This window comes from Drosophila erecta, unplaced genomic scaffold (assembly GCF_003286155.1).
Source record: "Drosophila erecta strain 14021-0224.00,06,07 unplaced genomic scaffold, DereRS2 tig00000092-arrow-pilon, whole genome shotgun sequence".
NCBI classification, from domain to species: Eukaryota; Metazoa; Arthropoda; class Insecta; order Diptera; family Drosophilidae; genus Drosophila; species Drosophila erecta.
The window spans coordinates 8916877-8937264 of record NW_020825207.1 but is presented as its reverse complement, the minus strand read 5'-3'; the positions used below and the strand labels follow the sequence as shown (position 1 = coordinate 8937264).

Sequence of the window (20388 nt, the reverse complement as noted above, 5' to 3'; positions counted from 1 at the left end):
ACCATCTCTAGCCACCCACGATGGTTGTGGCAGCGCAGCTGTTGCGAATGAATCCGCGAGATACATTTCAGTATATTTCCCGCGACGGATTATTTTCCACCCCCAGTTGCGGTCACACTGCCCAGCCAACAACAACTACAACTCGGTGCCGTTAGGGCTGCGTTTGTTTTCTGCTCCCATTCAGCTGCAAAGAAAAGAAAGAAAAGTGAAAAACGTTCGGAAAACGGGCAGCATGTGAAGCAAAAATACTCCACGCAATTACTATCTCAAACGAAAATCTCTCGTCGCAAAACAGTGCGTGAAAATCGCGAGTGAGTGCGTGAAAATAGAATAAAAAAGCGCTCTGCAATTTGAAGAGAAACATTGCTGCAGTTGTGTGTGCGCGCGTGTGTTTGTGCGTGCGAGTGTTGGTGTCGCTCTCTGGACGCAATTTCCTTGGTCAAAAGGGAGGAGAAGTGGGGCAAGAGAGTCCCGAATCGAATCCCCCGAAACAGGGTATCCGAATCCGAATCCGGTGCATTAAAAATAGCGCTGCGAGGTGAGTAAAGATGCAAACTGCAGCATTCAGTTCACAAGCTGGTGCAACAAAAAGAACTCCAATTAGCCATGTCTGCAGCGAGCCAAAAAAGTAAAGCAAAACGGCACAAAAAATACAACAAGAAAATCGATTTTCCTGAACTTACAATTTTCTCCGCCTCACTGGGCAAAAAGGGGGGCGAAATGGAGCTTGGGGAGCCGGCTGCGGCTCCATAAAGTATACATAAATTGAATTTCGAAACACGGAAGCGAAATGGATGCACTGAACGAAATATTGAATAGGGAGTACACATAATTTGGATAGACATATGTGATGCTTTTGTAGCTGAATAGTTAGAAAAATGTTAGCTATGGGACTCGAACCCGGTCTCTTATCTATAAAATCATGTGGGTATAACCTTATAAAGCAAGAGGTAGAACAAAATAACTTTAAAATGCATTTCGATTTAATTTCAACCAGCTATACAATATTTCTCTGCGTGTAAGAGGGGGCAGGAAGCTGCACACGGTTGTTCTTGTTTTGTTTGCTGGTGTGGATGATGATGGAAATACGTGCATACATATGTATGCCTTCTGCACAGAGGGAGATGTAAGAATTGAAAAATCTGACCAGAAGCAGGACTCTCCGAATTTTGGGCCAGTTGTCATGGCCACCGCACTTAACAAATGATTTTAGCGGCCACTTTTTCCCGGATGCGAATGGGGCAGCTGTCACTCCGTTTTCCTCCTTCTCCTCCACCTCCTCCTACTCCTTCTCTCCTTTTTCTGATTTCATCTGTCTGCCCCTTTCCACATTTCTCTCCCCGTTTTCTCCAATGTGTGTGTGTGTGCGTATTTTGATGACGGCACTCAGTTTCCGCCCGCACTGTGATTTTTGGCCATACACGGCATCAATGTTCCAGTACAGTGTAACCTGGTGCACAAGAACCAATGGATTTAGTCCTTAAAATTGTATGTATGTACTTAAACCAAAGTCATTCAAATAAAATGCATTCCAGGATCTTTTAAATTATGTCAATTGGAGTAAAGGCCGCAATTTTCTCGGGTTTTCTTAGTTTGCGCTTTAAAACATTTCCATATGTGTATTAAATGACTTAGTTATTATTGTAAAAGTCACATGTACATAAAATAGTTGCTTAGCAAAGTAATAAAAGTTAATTACTTCCATAAAAATAAATATGTCAACATTTTCATACGTAAGAACGCATAGAATGTGTTAAGAATACGTACAATATGTTATTTGTTCAATATTTAGCATTCAGTAGATTAAGTTATAAACGTTCGTTATTGATTGAATTGTTTTGAAAGTACGTGAAGATTACTAAATTTTAGCATTGACTGTATTTTGCAAATCGCAAAATTACGGAAAAGTAGGTCACAAATTTTTCGTCGTTTTTAACGATTCACTTGATTTCCTTTCATTTTTCGCGAGGGCCTACTGTAGAAAATACCCGGCATTACCACTCAGTTTTCGGCACTCTTTTGCGGATGCTGCGTACGCAAAAAGGGGACGACGGCTGTTCTAAGAGGACTAGATGTTTCCTTTTCACTTCCGCCAGCACCCCTAAATTACGTGTATCTGTGTGAGTGGCTGTGTACTTGCGTGTGTGTGTCGCGTGAGTGTACGTGTGTGTCCGTGTGTTTGTTTGGGCCAACAAAATTACTTTTACGAGCGTTTAGCATAGGTTGTTGTCCCTTCACCCATTTCCCCTGGCCACCAGTTAGTTTTATTTTGATGCGTTTTTAATCAGATTGCGTCAATTTGTTGCTGGCCTAACGATGAGGGCGGTCGTTTCCCGTGGGAGTGGGGGTGGTTCTATGGACGCGTGGGAGTGAGCGTCTGATTCCCGGGTTGCGTGTCAAGTGCAGACCCTTTTTCGCCCGCTTTTTTCACTAATTATAAGAATGTCTGTTTCGACCTCGCATCTGGATGATGACTAGTCATGGGGCTTCCAGACCGGTGGGTTTACTTTCTCGCTTTTACTGACTCAAAACGCAACTTTTCACTTTTGCAGTTCTCTTTGTAGCACCCACGCAATTATCTGGAATGATAGATTTAAAGTCTTTTTTATTTCAGCGAATGTAAAATATTTCAGCAAATGAATGCCAGAATAATGTACGATTTTATAGAGATATCCATTGAAGTTTGATAAGAATTTACTAATTGGTGTAATTTAACGCAATACAATACATATATATATTATAATACAAATTCGTAGTTAAACGGCGAATTGTTATATTTCCTTTTTTTGGAAAGCCAAAATAACATCTTAAACATCTAAAAAGCTAATAAAGATGTAAAGCTTATACGTAACAAATAACTGATCAAATTATGTATGTCTTAATTATATGGTTACAACTATTTAATGATATTTACAACCATCTACTAGTATACAAATTTGTTGATCTACGATAGTGTTTAAAATTCCTCCTTTCTGTAGGTCACATGGATAGACAACTGCAATTTTAAACTTCGTGCTCTAAGGAAGGGTATAAACAGTGCGTTGTTTTGCCCCTTGTTTTCTTTGGCAGCTATTCTTTTTGCTTTGCGCTTCTCCATGGCCCGTTAAAGTACAGAAATACTTGGCCAGGCCAGCCAGAGTACGAGTATCGTATCTATCATGGCGGCAGCTGTCCAATTCTCCGACCAGCCGGCACTGGATCGCTGGTTGTTGTTGCTCTTGGATCTGCTGTCGTCTTCATCAACGCCTTAGTATCTGTGTTTGCTTGTTTGTTTGTGTGCGAGAGTGAGTAAAAGCGTTTGTGTGCGTGTGTTGCTGGCTTGAACTTTATGGCATTGCGTTCTTTTATGTTTGTTTTTAGCATTACCCTGTGTTGTTGTTTTCTGTTGTTGCTGTGCTTACTGCAAGCACACAAACAATTTAACGAAACATCGGCGACAGCGCACAGATATACAACAGACGGCATCATTATGCATGCAACAGATCTTGGAGCGCGTTTGATCGCCAACTGAGCGCATGGCTCCCAGTGCAGCAGCAACAACAACTGCTGCAACTCCAACGCCGCCACCATTTGGCCAAAATGGCGGATGCCCTGCCTTACCGCCCCGCCATGCCCCTCTTTTGGCGGATGCCCGGCATCAAGTATTAGTACCAGACATCGGCCCCACGCAAAAATATTTCTGCTGTGACTCCGCAACTCACTGCACTGCGAGAAAAATGCTCACAGTTGGGGTTGCATAACTAATAATAAAAGAAGTTCGACCTATAGAAACATCGATTTTTTGGCCAGTGTGGTGCAAAGTACTGGGGAGAGGAGCAATGCCCCCAGCCAGTAGGTGCTCCCTTGGCTCCACTCCACCATCATTCCTTGGGCCACGGACTTCTGGGAACTTCTCCAGTTTCGCTGAAGCGATAATTGCCGCGTGATTTCTAATCAAATTACATTTAGACTACAATTACTGCGACTTTGTGCGCATTTAGATGTTATCCAATTTAGCCGTCGTTTTGTCATGGTTTGTTTGTCTTAATTGGAAATCGGATTGCGATTGCCCTCACCCCTTGCCTGTGTAACCCACTTCAATTATGCATATCACCAAATTGGTCTTCATCATCGTCATACCCTAATTACACTCAATTAAACTCTATGAATTACCGATATGTGTACATACTTGAATATACATATATATGGGCGCATCTGTGTCAGCGACAACTGGAACTGCAGCCACGTCAACGCCTCCGTTTTACTGCCCCCCAGTGCATCACGTATGCGGCGGGGATTTCGAATCGGCTTAACACCTTTTTGGGGCCCGCTTTCCACGGATCATTGGGCTCTTGGGCAATGTGCCGGAAATTGGGTTACACCTTGATGGTTTTCTCAATTTTTATTTCGTTAGCCCTCTTATCGCATATGCATATCAGCCTACTAACTGTGCGGCCCGCCGCTCTTATCATATCATTTGCTTTTCGGGGCAGAGGTAGCGCTATCTGTGAAAGCCATGCTAATGCTCACCATGTGTCGTACTTCCAGTGGATTCTTCGGTTTGTTTCTATTTACCCAGAAGAAACGCGTGAAGCGGACTGGAGAATTAAGTCGTAAGATCCACGCATGACATCATAGGGTATTCTGAGTTGGGAAATCGGATGGATGGGTTTTCGGAATTTGGGAGACTCTGCGTGCTCTGCTGTCAAAAGATATATTTACATGTGATGAAGGGTCAGCGAAAGAGTTTTCGAAACTTTAAGTCAAAGATAAGCAATTTTTTGATAAATAATATAAAACCAATGTAGATACTTTTTAGCAACTGAAAATTTCGAAATCTTCTTATAAGATCATGTACCAAGAAACTATCTTTAAATAGTTGCTGAGTTCCAGCTGGTTTTGTGTACCATTGAATACAATAAAACAACAAACATCTTTGTGGAAAATGTTTTCAAAATCTTGTTGTATTAGGCACTTTCCATTAAATAAATATGTTTTTCGAAATACAAGGAGGACTTAGTATCTAAAAAATAAAGACATAAATAAAAAGGAAAATTTTGGTATAACTAAACTATTTTTGTTTATCATTAAAATGAAGGAAACAACAAACGATGCATGGAAAAGTTTTTTCTGACGTATCGCTTTGGTTTTCATTTGAGTTTCCCCGTTTGGGTTACAACTTTTTTGCTGAAGTCATTATAAAGTATTTTTTTCTTGCCTTTCGTTGTGTGTTGCGGGTTTTCGATTTTTTTGTTTTTTATAGAAAACCAGAATGCGACACGCCTTTCGTGACCAGCCCAGATATCCCATTGCATTGGATGCCAATGGGCGGGACCCGAAAAACTCATAGCCAATGCGTGGCGATGATTGAGTAGAGTCAAGAGACTATGGGCTATTTTTGGTAATTGCATGGCCTGCTTTTCACTGTATAGAGCTGGGTATTTTTTACGCGCCCCAACCAAATTATTCAGTTTCCAGTTCACTGACGATGCGTGCAACAAAGCATATTTCAATAAGACTATTTCCAACGACAAGATTGTGGGTCAAACGCCGGGCGAACATGTGTACACAAAATTCGTACTCGTATGCGTTCTCCTGTGTATAACAATTTTTCAATCGGGCAGCATCGTAAACAAAATACAAGCGGCAAACAATCCATTAGTCCAATGCTGGCCATCCTCTCCCTCCATCTCCATCTCCATCTCCATCTGCATCCCTCATCTTACGACCCATCCCCCAAAGAATTCATCGTTTTCAACGTCGGAATTGTGCGCCCAGTGCGGCGAATCAAATTAATTAAAGTCGTCCGAAAGAGTGGGTTCCCTACCCGTTGGGCAGATCGGAGGGGTAAAGGAAACTAAACTGGTGGTGAAGAAAAGAAAGCATGGAAAGCTGGAACAATTGTGGCTTATTATTTCACAAGAAATCCAACCGAATTAATACGGGAAAGATGAAACCACGCTCCAGACAACATTGAAAGCTAATTGAAGATGAAACACTCTTATTGTTCGGAAAAGGGGAACATGTAGAGTACTGGTTGATGGAAGCCAGTTTCTGTCATGAGTCAGCAAAGGTCAGTTCTACATCATAAATGATTGAAATAAATTCTTATCAGTCAGTTGCTCGAAGTAATAAATGCCAATTTCGCCTGTATTCAAGTGACTATTTCCAGCGAAAGATTTAATGACTTAAACTAAATGTAATTAATCAGCAGAGTTGGGAAATACGTAATGAAACATCTTCAGTGCCAAAAAATGCCAGAAGAAAGCTTGGGCCACCAAGTGAAGACGGCCAAAAACCATGGACTTGGATGAGTAATGCGTCTGGGTGCAGGGAAAATGAAAATAAATTTGTTTATGCGGTCGCTGCATTCTGTGATGAAAGAATTTCTTTGTTGCACTGCCCGCCGCTGCAGAATCAACATCTTTTGTGTCACGTAGTTGCAACAAGATGGTGATGCAGTGGAAGCCACCTTGTGTGTGGATGTGTGTGTGTTAACCAAGGCTTATTGAACTGAACTGCACTGGGGGCAACCTCTGGAGACGATTAATTGCCCGCGGGAAGAGCTGAAACGAGTGGCGGCGATAGCACAGAGAAGGGGCATCCATCGCAAAGTGGCGGCTCTAAATGTAGGCCTCTTCCCTAATCACATTAATGCCACAACAATGATGGCGATGTATAAAAGTCGGCCCACTTGAAAGGCCTTCGGTGCGTGGGCGGTGGCTCCACACTGGAAAAAAGGGTTCTAAAGCCAGAGAACTGGTTTACGAAATGAGACTTTTGAGATATTCCAAAATCATGCATAAGGTATCGCCTCTAGATTGATTGCTCCCTGAAAGTGTGTCGACGAACCCAAAAATCAACTCGATATGCATTAATAACGCATGTTATCTATATCATGAAACATAGGATCGTGTCTTTGAGTAGATTTATTTCCTTGAAATTAGAGCTGTACTAAACGAAAGCTATACAGTGTCAACCATAACTTGTGTCTATCTTAAGGAGAGATCAGTCTTTCGAATGAAACCCCACAAAGGTATAAAAAGTGACGAATGCTTGCTGTTTTTTTCCGGTGCAGTAATATCAACTACATCTTCATCCTCGCCATCATTATGGCTCTTTTCTATATTGTTCTTGTACCTTTATTAGTTTGCCTTTGTGTCGGCTCAATTTATGTGCTGACCCCCGAACCCCACTGGCGGCTCCAGTGAACCAGTGAGCCAGCATGGATGTGGCCATCATCCGTCCGATGGATGCAGACGCCACATGCAGCTCCCATCTCTGAAGCGATGCATTCAGCACAACGGCTGAAACAACGGAAAAACTTGTTTTGTATACCGCCGGTTAAGTTATGTTCTCTCATTGCGTCCGGCACCCACGGCGTACTCATACTGTCCTGCCCCCTGCTCCTCCAGCGATTCTTTGGTTTTTGCATTTGGCGCAATGCTAATTCATTTGCATACCCAGCAAATACACACTCGGTCCGAAGCCTCATTCTCATTCATGCCAAAGAGCAAGTAGTTGGAGAGGTGAGGGGGTGATCCGTGGCACGGAGCGGAGTGTTCATGGGGTATAACGAACGACTGATGGCCCCGGCATGCTTGGCTGCATTTTAAGTTCATACACTCGTATGGTGGCATATATAGTATGTGCTGTTTGGCCGGGAGAGGAACAGAGGTCTGTATCGGTGGCATATTGCCGCCGCTTGACACTTGGGCCAGCTCCTTCTTACCGCCTCCTTTTCCCTTTTCCCTTTTCCCATTACTCATTTCTCATTTCTCATTTGCTATTCCAGCTGGGTCTCCACGGACGGAGGTCTTCAATTAAATTTAACTAGAAAGCAGGCAGCACAACACACAAATACGAGTCGATGCGATGGAAAAACAAATGATATTTCAGTTGCGCATGCATAAGCAATTATAATTTCCATTATTTATGGCATTCAATAACTCAATAGTAGTCGGTCTTAGTCCGTGTATGAAGAGGCTTTCGTTTGATATCGATTGCAAGTGACGAACCCAATGCAGTACACAGTGCCTTGTAGCATCCCACATTTAATGCCTCAATTAAGGCATTCCCATGCACTCCACTTCCCGATGCATTTTTATGGCAAGTCACAAACGTTAACCCCATTCGGCCGGAATGCTGCGAATTGTGCAATGTTGCTCCAATTTCTGTCGTCCCCCAACAGCGAACACATGGTCGCCTCATTTAACCCGGGTCGCAAAATGGTGTGGGGTTGTGCGGCGATAATGCCTGTGTTGAATGATTATCGAAGAGTTATTTGGGGAGTGGTTGGTCGAATGGGCTATAAATAGAAGCCGATGATAAGCCGGCAAGCTTAGCTAAATGAAAATCGTAGATGGGGATGCGTGTTCAATGGAGGGATTAACGAATTTATGGAAAGTACTCCATGAAGTGGACTGGAGCGACATGAAAGGGGTGTGCTGATTCGAAGTGGATGCTCACTTTGGAGCAGCTTGGCATTGTTATACTGGGTTCAATTGAATTGGAAGCTCCTATTAGTATGCCGTAAATAATTCAGTATATAATTCATAATCAAAATGCAATAGTCTTCTCCCATCAGTGCCATAAGAGGGGTCTTAATTAAATGCCCCTTTCGAGTCGAACTTTCCATTTTCTTTCGATGGTATCTCTTCAATTATCGAAAAAGATCATGTGCATCACGTTAATCAAGCGTTAATTTTCCCCACAAATACCGGAAAAACAACAACACTTGACGGTTGTTTATGTTAATTACTCGTCGGAGGAAAAGTTGCAGCAACATAAGCAGCAGCAACAAATGGCCGAAGCACAAATTGGGTTTGGGTCACCGAACCCAGTCGACAATTAATTAGCATAGACCATGTTGGATGGCACCCGCCTCCTCCTCCTCCTCCTCCTCCCTCAAAGACCTTGCGTCATAAAATATGTCTAATAATTCCCCATAAATTCCACTTGCAGATGGTGAAGGCGCTGCTAACGAATATGATGATGATGTAAATGCCGCATCGCCACATCCCCTTTCTCTTCTCTCTCCAAACGAAAGCGAAATCCCAGCTGGGAAACTGTAGCTCCAACTGAAATCGAACCAGCAACCAAAACCCACGACTGCCGCCTTGGATTTCGTTGGACTGAAATCGAAACTGCATTCTTTGTACTCATATTTAAACCATAACGACACATATCGCCGTCGGAACCGAACATGAGATTGCCGTGGTTCTTATCGGCCAGTGCGAGCCTGCCACTGTTCCTCCTCCTGGACTTCGTCGTATGGATTCACGGCGAGCGGGACTTCAATGTCAACGACTCCCAGGTGAGTAAATTGCCACGTGGGCCACAAGAAATCAAATAAGTCTGCCTCACATTTCGAGTTTTGATGAATGGTGTTTTGTGGAAACTCATAAGTTTGCCATTCCAAGATAAGATTGCTGCCGTGATAAGAAACAAAAACGGTTTTCGGTTGTGCAAAATATAATTTCTGCTTTCGCATTATCTTGCAATTGGGACTACAAATTCATTGATAAACACTACTGAACTTGGAGTTCTGTGTAAGCATTGTAGTAGCTCAATATCACGGTATATTAGTATTAGTATTAGATATCCTATGTAATATCGTTTGAAATACTTATACCTTTAACATCCCAAGGTCCCTGTAATTGAGCCAAAGGATGTGCCCGCCTACAAACAGGATCCCTATGTTACGGAGTTGATGAGTTGCCAAAATTCTCCCAACGAAATTGTGCTTTCGCTTTTGCTGAAGAAGCACGACTGGAGTGAGCTTACGGCCACGAAACGAGCTCATGTCCAGGCCAAGTTGGCCAAGTTCTTTGCCATACCCAAGGTTAGTTGGCCAAAAATGGGTTTAAAGAATTAGTTAAAGTTTTTCCCTATAGGAATTCATTTCCCTGGACTCGGTGTCTAAGCGCGAACTGAGATCCATGCACAAATTGGCCATGAGAAAAGGAGGCAAGGGCATCAAGAATATCGAGACACTCAATCGCCGCCTGGGACGGGCCAGTTTCATGGTTTGTATTGTACTTAACTGGAGGAGTTCAAAGAAAATACATTATTACTTTCTTCAGATCGGCTGTGGTCCAAGCTACTTTGTGATGGGTGAACCGATAGCCAAGCAGATTGCCCACCAGATGAAGGATGGCACCATTGGCGCTTTGACCGAGGAGAACTTCGGCCTTTGGTTCATTTGGCGAAAGGAATTGAAATCAAGGTGAGAAAGAAATGACAGAATCATCGAGCTTGTTAAAGAGGAAATTGTAATGACTGCATGGAAACATAAATTTCTAAATATAGAAATTACTGATAGGCCATAAACAATGTCGATAACTGCATGGTTCCAGTTCTGTTGAATGGCTCACTAATCGTTCCTTCAACTCCAGGTCAAACCGCAAGCGACGTCAATCCGAGGGCTCTGGTGCTGAAGAAGATGACTACGACTACGGGGATGACGATGAGGAAGTTGCGTGAGTATTACCCGCTCACCTGAGTGCGACACACTGATAATTTCGGGTTTCTTTCTTTCTTTCCGTCGATGGAATGGATTGGTGCAGTGAGCCCAGTACGGAAGTGCCGCCAGTGACCACACATGCCCATCGACATCATCACGGAGCGGTGAGTGTTGCGGCCAGCTTAAAGCCAATTCGTCATATTTGTTTCGGTTTCTCTGGGTGTTTTCTTTATCTGATACATACGTTTAAACGAGAATACTCGCGGTTCATACTTGTTGGTTAACCCACACATGCTGACATATGTATGTATTACGTGTATCTGTGTGGATCTGTATGGATCGCGTTGGACTTACTGTCTAGATACGTTTTTGATTTCCGGAAGCCCTTTGGTTCTGTTTGTTTTCACTGCACTTTGTTAATAACCGCAAATTGGAATAACATTAAAAACCACACTACACACACATGCATCTAAATGGAACACACAAAAGACACCCACATGCGTACACTGAAAATAACTATAATTCATCATAAGGTGTTTATGTTTCTTCTTCTCTTTTTGCTATCTTCCTCTCGTTCTCTCACTCTGTGTATATCGATCTAATTGTGTTAATGTTATCAATCAATCAACCAATCAACCAATATAAACCAACCAAATATATTGTAAAATATGTAAACCATTTCGAAATCGCCTCGACAACTAACCAACTCGATTCATTCGCTGTGACTAACCCAAAAGCTGGAGGTGTCAGAGAAGATAGTGTCGCCCGAACTCGTCTCCTCGTCGGCTGTTCCCCTGATTCCGGACGTGCAGGAGGAGATCGAAGAGAGTGTCTCCAAGCTGGAGTCCGTCATCAGCAAGACGATTGAGAACACGAAGAACATCAAGGAGCTGCCCGTTCTGGGCGAAGCCGACGATGGTGAAGATGAGGAGGAAGTGGAACTACAGCAATTGGGAGTTCCACTGGCGGCAGAGATTGTGCCAGAGGAGACCACCAGTGTGACACCCACACGAGCCACGGAAATGGTAAAGCCCGTTGATTTCGAGGAGCACGAAATTCAGGTGGACTCCGGCGCAGTACCGGCCATCGATGTGGAGGCCTCGGCCACGCCCACGCCCTCGATGTCCGCCCCCGAAACTCAGAAGCCCTTTTCACCCTATGACGCCACCTCTTCGGTGTCGTCCTCGTCCTCGTCCTCGTCTTCGTCCTCGCCCGTCGCATCGATGGCTTCTGGCAGCGAAGCTGGAGAAGATTCAACTTCGGTGTCGACCCCTCACCTGTCCCCAGCTAACTCACCCACGTTCATGCCCACAGAGCTAGACAGAAATGGCCTAGCCACTACATCCTCATCCTCAGCATATCCATCCGCCTCACCTCCATCGCCATCCGCTCCAACACAAGCCACTCAACCAACCACATCTGCATCTGCATCATCCTCATCCTCATCAACAACAAGCACAACAGCAACAGTCTCAACAACAACAACAACAACAGCATCATCAACAGCAACAACAACTACAACAACAACACTATCTGAATCGCCAAAGGTAATGATGTCGCTTCTGTGTGTGTGTATACGAACGAGTGTCCTTTTGCCTCGCCGTTGTACGTGTGCGTGCCTTATGTCCGTATGTCCTTGTGTCCCTGTGTCCCCTGTATTGTCACATGTAAAACGTTCTCTTCACCTCCTTGCGGCGCTTTGTGTCAGGAGTTAGTTTAGCCCACGACTCCCTCTTTACATATATTGATATTGTGTTTTATTGCCTTTGTGCTGTGTAAATGTAGCGTCCCATAAAAAAGTCAAACTCCACAAAATGACAGGACATTTACGTAACTGCCGTGCAAGATTTTAGTGGAGTTGGCAAGTACGAGAACATAAATGTTAGCTGACTAGATAGCCACTAGTTATAAAGATAAGTGTACATACTTGTTGTATAGCTGCAGTTAGTTTATTGTAGCAAAGGATAGAAGGATGTATATATATATAGATAGTCCTGATAAGCGTACATGGTACATTAAATAAGAAGGTATGCAGGGTTTGAGTTGCTCAGGAACTGCATATATACCCGCCCACCTATTGCCCCCTTGGAGAAAACCTACTCATTTTTGTTACCAATTAAACACCAAAAAGCAGCCAAATACTGCGCTTAATGAGCTCGAGCTGAGCACCCAGCTGCCAATCGACGATTTTGAGGGCACTGCTACTGCCACACAGCCAACTGTCACTGCAACTGCAACTGCCATTGCAAGCACAGCAGCAGCAGCAGCAACAGCAGCAGCAACCGCAACAGCTACAACTGCAACTGCAACTGCAACTGCATCTGCAACATCAGCGGGCGAAAGCGAATTTCATATAGAGTCCACAACGCACCGCACGATTAGCTCTAAGGTGAAATCTCGCAATCGCAATCGCAATCGCAACTTAGATGTTAAGCCATAGATTTGCACCTCCACCCGCTCTTGAAAGTACAATACCCCGATTCCGGCTCTCAACAAACCCTCCACCCGATTGTCTCACCGTTTATCCCGAATCCAATTAGGGGAAATTGCTTTCAGCCAAATGCACTTAGCATGTAAGGGCAGGCAATTAGCGAACCAGAGCTCCTGCATGAGGTCCTTGGTAATTGCATGTCCACTATGGAGCACTTACTTGTATCCGTACCGTATCCGTATCTGTATTAATTGTACTAACACTAACACTCGCTAACACACTCACTCTGCCTGCCTCCTTAGCCGATGACTTTGCAGCATGACACTAGCCAGCCATCTGTCGCCAATTAGCCATCTCACTGTTAATAATTTCCCTGTAATTCCCAGGAAGGAGAACCCGATCCCATCAGCAGCAGCAGCAACAGCAGCCTGGCCAATAATGAGGTAACATCCGCCATATTCTCCTGGCAACGCGGCCATTTCCACTAATATCATTAAATTCTCTGCTTTGCCAACAGCTGTCGACGGCCGCCACGCCCACATCCTCGGTGGCGAGCACGACGACGCCATCTACTCCGGAGTCGAGCAGCAGCAGCACCTTCGTCTCCACCGACTACATGGAGCCGCAGCCGGAGGAGAATAGCCCGCCCATCATCAAGACGCGCCTGCAGAAGTTGGCGGTTACATCGGGCAAGGCCTTCACCTTCCATGTGCTCCCAGAGACGTTTTACGATGCCGAGGATCAGGGTAATCTCCGCCTGGCGCTTACCGACAAGGATGGCCACGAGCTAAAGGCGAACTCTTGGCTGCAGTTCAATGCCGACAAGAGGGAGCTGTATGGCCTGTGAGTAGTTGGTTCACCAAAATGTATTAACAACGATTGCGAATTATGAATCCTATTTTATTTGTAGGCCTCTGGACGACGCGGTATCCCGCTGGCAATATCGCCTGTCGGCCACGGATTCGGGCAACGCCAGTGTCACGGAAACCGTGGAGATCAGTGTGCAGCAGCATCGCGCAGTGAGGACTATTAACCACGAGATCAGTGTCTTTGTCCGGATTAACGAGAAGCCGGGTCACAACATTGATTGGCAGTTGAAGCTCATCAATGCGGTGGCCAGAACCTTGGATGACTCCACTAACTCGGCGGTGGTGGTGCGTGAAATCCGCCTGACGCCGCACGATCCGCACAGTGCCACCTTTGTGTATTTTAACGAAACGCTGCCCACCAGCGAGTGTCCCGAAAAGGAACTGAAGGATATTATTGCACGACTGGATGCCAATAGACTGAGTGATTTGGTGCAGCCACAGTTGGGAATTAAATCTATAACCGGACAGTTAATCGGATCCTGCCAGAAGGACTTAACTCAGGTGAAGCCCACGCAGCACATGACCAAGAACGTCCCGCCGATGCCACGTAACCAGGTGGATCGCGTGAATGCCAGCTTGGGCCAGCTGCTGGTCTACAAAGTGCCGGCGGATACCTTTTATGATGCGAACGACAATCAGTTGACTCTTACCTTGAAAACCAGGGATCACCTTGAGCTGAGCCCACGCCACTGGCTGCAGTTCGACTCGAAGAACGAAGAGTTCTACGGCATCCCGAAGAGCGGGGACATTGGTTCCGAGGAATATCTGTTGGTGGCGGAGGACAGTGGTGGCTTGAGTGCCCACGATGCCCTGGTCGTAGTGGTCAGCCCAGCTCCCAAGCGTGACTTTGGGTTCTTCTTCAAGGCCTATCTGTCTATCAAGCACGAGCGTTTCAACGCCGATCTGCAGCGGAAGTTTGTAGAGCGCGTGGCGAAGCTGAATGGAGATGCTACTACTGGCCAGATCCAGATCCGCTCGATAACCACACACCACGACTCAGACGGCACCATAGTGAACTTCTACAATACGTCGCTGTACAGGAAGCACAATAGCTGTCGGGAGAAGGAAGTGGCCATGACCAGGAGTGTCTACCTAAACAGTGACCTCAGCCTGAGGGAGGCAGCCAAACGGGCTCTGGGACCCGAACTCAATCTGACCAACTTTTCGGTGGTGCCCTTCAGTATTTGTCATCGTAAGGATTGCATAGTTATTCCACCGCCAGATTTTTTCAGTTACAATCTCATTACAGTTACCGTGAACGTAGACACCAACCAACTTGATTACATACCAAGTCGCCCCGAGGAGCCCACGCATAAATCCTCTTTCGGCGATGATTACATGATCACGTTCGTTTGGCCCATCGTAATCATTGTTGCGATGATTGTGGCTGCCTCAATCATTGCCTGCTGCCTGCACTGGTGTCGCCAGAGAAGCGGCAAAATGGAGCTAGGTAGGCCGTCGGCTTTGACACAATTTGAATTGCACAGCTTCACAAAATGGATCTCTCGATTTGCTTTTTAGGCGACGAAGAGGAGCGCAAGTCCTTCCGTGCCAAGGGTATTCCCGTCATCTTCCAGGACGAGTACGAGGAGAAGCCCGAGATCGGCAACAAGAGTCCTGTTATTCTCAAGGACGAGAAGCCGCCGCTGCTGCCACCATCCTACAATACCTCAAACATGAATGGTGCGCCCACATCGATTGGTTTTATTTTCAATATGCTAATCGTGTGCTCTTTGCAGGTGACAACGACGTGGACGATTACGTGCCCCCTCCATCGGTGGTTGTGGGCGGCCGGGAAGTGCGTGGTAAGTCGCCAGCCACGCCCTCCTACCGCAAGCCACCGCCATATGTGTCGCCATAAATCAGTGTCAAGAGCAGCAGGAAAGCATCAAACCAGCAAACCAGCAAACCAGAATGGAAGCAACTGCAACAATAATAACAATCGCATCGTATTAACCACACAATCTATATAGATATATACGTATATATTTAACCAATTTGGCACAAGTTATATGCAACTAAGCAAACTCTTTTGTATATATCCAAGTGCAAATTGGTTTCTTTGGACACTGTATTCGAATTGAGGGAAACTGGATCCCAACCGACAAGTATTCGCCAAGTCGATGGAGCTTTTTGGATAACGTTTTGTATTAGCCGAGAGTGGAGAAACAATCATGTGCTAAAAACTGGCAAACTTACACCCTACCCTAGGATTATCGAGAATCACTAACACAAAACACAAATCGATGAACTATGCTGCATATTATTTATTTAGTATGTACTCTAATTTATATGTAAACCACGCGAACACAAGCACATCCACAAGGACACGAGGACACAAATGGTGTTTTGTAGGCAAGCATCGGAGCTTGAAAAACACACAGACACATGAACACAAGCCCATTTTAAGCATAGCATTTAAAACTCTTTGTACTAATTAAGTTAAACGCGAAAAAGTAGGCATGTATGCTTGTCCTTCGTCCGGTCACTGAGCAGCTAAAGGACTTTCAGCTTGATTTACTCAAGCCGAATTGTTTGCATGTTTTTAATCACTTGACCAGAACCCCAACTGGCACTTTGCTGCATATTTCCATCAAAGGATCAGGGAAACCGCCGAGGCAGGCTGCGCACTTGCCGCTGGTTGGTGCCCCATTGAGTTTAGTATTTTAGTTTTCTTACGATTGGCCTAAATTACTGGGGAGACCGGCGAAGGACATGTCGAAAGGAGCTTGATTATTTTACATTCTAAGAAGCAATCGAACCCACAATAGTGCTGCCAATAATCCAGGTACTCGGATCGAACTAGACGTTGAATACCAATCGATTCCTAATTGCCCACAAGTGCTTCCCACAGACAGACAAACCAACAGACCATATCCACCAGACACACAACATACACACACACACACAAATATTTATACGAAAATGGATTACTTAAAGTAGAACCTAGTTTTAAATGATTTTCACACGCTCCCCTTTGGATTATTCTATGTGAAATGGTTAGATTAGTTTATATCGTAGCTGCTAGTTGGGCAGTACTTACTACACTACTACCTACCACCCGTCCCCCATCCCTGAATCGAACTAACACGTAGTGAGTAATTGATTTTATACGAACTTATAGGAATCCAGGCCCTAAGTTAGAGCGATAGTTGCATAAAGGGAAATGAAATTGAACTTGAAATTGAATTACTTTACGAGCACACTGATTTTGTCGTGTGAGAACGTGCGCGAAAGTGCTACGCAATTGCCTATTAAACTAAGTATGATTAACTAATTTGTGTATTTGCATAAGCTCAACCGCTGAATTATTTACAATGTGTAATTTGTAATAGAGCAAACAGCGACCGCATTAGCAGCAGCAGCAGCAACAGCAACAGCAATAACAACAAACGGTATCAATTTATTTTGAATAAAAAAATGCCAAAGATACGATTTAGTTGCATTATTATTTGCCATTATCTGCGAATATTTGTTTTTAGACACTGCATCACTCACACGCACACACACACAAGAGTAAGTAAAGAGCTGGAAAATTGTAATTCTTCTCGAAATCAAATAAATAATTGTGCATATTTGTGAAAAATCGACCGACATGCCATGGCCGAGTTGCACGTTTAATTAATATATATTCAGTAAAAATCAGAGAAACTACTGTATATTTAATGCAATCTGTTTGCCAATTGATTGGCTTCAATTGAGCGAGCTGTACCCTCCACAAATACACAGGAAAACCAATAAACACATGCAATAATTATAATAATTATTGAGGATAACTAAACGTGAATATAGGTACATACGAGTACATACATACGTACATATGTCCGTATAGGATACACGTATGCATACATGGATTCTAATAAACATTTATATATATTTTGATACAAACGGAGTGTTTTAATTCGTAATTGCTACGTCTCAGCTTCCACGTTCCATTAGTGATATAATTTATGAAAAAATTCAATTTATGGAAATTCCAACACGAATTATGGAATCAAAGTGAGCGGGAAATCGGAGTGGGTGGTGTTGGGTGGTTGCTGGTGTATGGGTTTTTATGTGCAAAAAAGTCAAATCAAAAGCATTGACATAATGAAGTAATACAAATTTGTTTTTCTTGTCGCTTTTGCCGCCTAATAAAGACATCCTTCCCCGGCCCCGCCCACTTCTCCTCGAAGGCTATTGATTCCCGTTACTTTGGCAACCAATACGCTCCGGATGCTGTCCCACACACACACACACACTCGCACTCGCACATATTTGCTTGGCTTCGTTGACGCCAGCGGGGAATATTGTCTATCGCGTGTGTGTTTGTGTGTGTGCACTGCGAGAAAATGCGGCACGTAAGTACAAAAACGGAGTGGCTTTATTAAATGCATACACTAATTATATTGGGACAAAATGTACATTGCCTTTACTTAAATTGGAGTTGAGACATATTAAACATTTATCTTTTTAAGTGTTCCGAGAAACAATGGTACATAAAAACATGTAATGAATTCTTCTTTATTGAATTTAAAGGGAGCAGTAGATTACTGGAAAGAACAATGGTACACACACAAATATAAACGAATTCTTCCTTTGTTGAATTTAAAGGGAGCAGTTGAGTACTGGAAAGTTCATATTTTAAAGCGCTTATTTCAATGCACGAAAGATTATGTATGCCCCACAAATAAGGTATAAGTTTACATGCGACTTTAACCTGAAGCAGTCAGTTATCATGGATGGAGATAAGAAATTAGCTGTGTGTAAGAACTCAAATTGAACTGAGTGCTCCTTATTATCTGATATTTTTCTGCGTGTAAGGACCCATTGGAATGGTGGGTGGCATTACTGTTGCTGCTACGGTTATTGTTATTATTATGCAACGCAGTCATTTAATTGGTAACAAATTGTATTGTTTGGCTTGGCAGTCGAGCCGAAACGACATTTCTTGCTTGTTTCGTTTGTACGCTTTTACGACTTTCCCAGGAAACGTGAATGGCAGCACCTCTGCCCCTGCCATCCTGCTGCCCCCCATCTCCACCGCTCCACATCTCCACCGCTCCACATCTTCGGTTGTGTTCCTACATGGAGCACTAATGCCGCCCCCCAGGATACGCCTGCTCGGAAAAACAGCTTACACCTGGCTCGACTTTTCCAGCAGCGGTGGGAAAACAAAAAACTTTTGTTATACGACGAATGTTTGGCTTTTCAACTTTGCGCGCTGCGAATCATTTGGCTGCGCTGCTCTGATTCTGAATATGCAAAATATACATATTAGGCGCTCGTATGACCCGCAATTACAAAGCTAAACTTTAATGCATAAAATAATACAAACTGCACATGTAACTAGATTAGTTAAATGTTCGCTAATTATTTTTACGGCGTTGTGAGTGCTTTTGTCTCTATTACGAACGCAAGAATAATTTTCGGCGTTCCTTCCATAATCACGAATAATCAACAGAACGTAATCAACAATTTAAAAAATATTTTAATCAGAAAAAGGCGAGCTGGGAAAAAGCACGATTTCTGATCGGCTCATTTGATAAAGCTACACATCTGATAACGCTGTAGCTACACAATTTGAATGCATAACTAGATTCAGTTTCGTTTGCCGGACTCTCCTTCTTTTTCGAGAGCCGGGTCCTTTATCACCGACCAAACAGCTGCCGACATTGAGGTCCTTTCCCCATCCGCCCGCCACGATTCCATTACATTGCGTTGCCATAACGCTCATTATCGCCACCGCCATTTGAAGCCCAACTGCCGGCCAAAATTCCCTGTGATCGCTGAAAGCCTTTGGCCAAGTTGCCAAACAGGCCGTAATCAGTTGACCTTTTTGCGGTGCGTTCTGGGTTACCGCCAAGAGACAACAAATCTATAATTAACTTATGCCTTACATGCTTTGAAATAGGTGCAGCATGGTGTACGAAATGTGGAATACCCATTGAATGTTTATGTGTGTAAGATTGTTTTGGGAACGGGAAATCCATCAACGGCCCTAAATCTGAGCTCCACTGGCACGTGCATTGCTGGTTGGTTGGCCATTGTCTTTGAACAATGCCAGCACAATAGAACTTGGACTTAAACCATTTCCGTTAGGCATCCTGTGAAGGATTGCCTGTACCGAATTTCTCATTTCGCAACAAGTATGGGGCCTCGGCAAGTTTAAATGACATCAAATGCTTTGCTTTCTCGGAAGTGAAAGCCACACCTCCATTCCCGCGAGAAATCTCAAAGTCACCAAGTCACCAAGTCGGTGTAAACAGCCAGGCATCCCGAGGAGCAAATTGAGATTAATCACAAAACAAACCCGGGCCAAGAAGCTCAAAAGGTGACAAATGCCGGAACAAACAGCGAATGCCGAGAAGGTAACAAATCGATGCGAAATATTTGTAATGCCTGGGCAAACCTCATGATTTGTATGTGTCCACATGTCCAGTTGTAGCCTGCTCCCGAGCAGGTTTAAGTTTCCTGCAATTGAACAACGGGAGGTGGAACTGTGGACATCGCCTGGGAGGAGTGGACGGGACACAAATCAATTATGTTGCCACGGGACAAAGGCGAGAGCGTCGAAAAAATAATGCCAATACAAAAGTGGGGGTGGATGTGGAGGACCTATCCGAGCACAAAAAGGAACAATGGCCAGCATTGGCAACCTGCTG

General features: G+C 44.2%; 1 protein-coding gene across 2 annotated transcripts; it reads left to right on the top strand.

Moving 5' to 3' along the window:
• Window positions 1-65: 65 nt before the first annotated feature.
• LOC6548771 (dystroglycan) lies at window positions 66-17021 on the top strand. Of its 2 annotated transcripts, XM_001975390.3 has the most exons (15): window positions 66-538; window positions 8944-9295; window positions 9629-9823; window positions 9876-10007; window positions 10065-10207; window positions 10377-10460; window positions 10548-10608; window positions 11182-11991; window positions 12579-12833; window positions 13262-13318; window positions 13393-13718; window positions 13786-14936; window positions 14994-15194; window positions 15266-15427; window positions 15484-17021. In XM_001975390.3, exons 2-15 carry the CDS (start codon window positions 9185-9187, stop codon window positions 15603-15605), a joined length of 3810 nt encoding a protein of 1269 aa, XP_001975426.1. In that variant the 5' UTR covers window positions 66-538; window positions 8944-9184; the 3' UTR covers window positions 15606-17021. The 2 variants fall into 2 exon arrangements, with proteins under 2 accessions (XP_001975426.1, XP_026835990.1); XM_026980189.1 differs by lacking the exons at window positions 11182-11991; window positions 12579-12833 and having other exon boundaries at window positions 15484-15605.
• Window positions 17022-20388: the final 3367 nt, after the last annotated feature.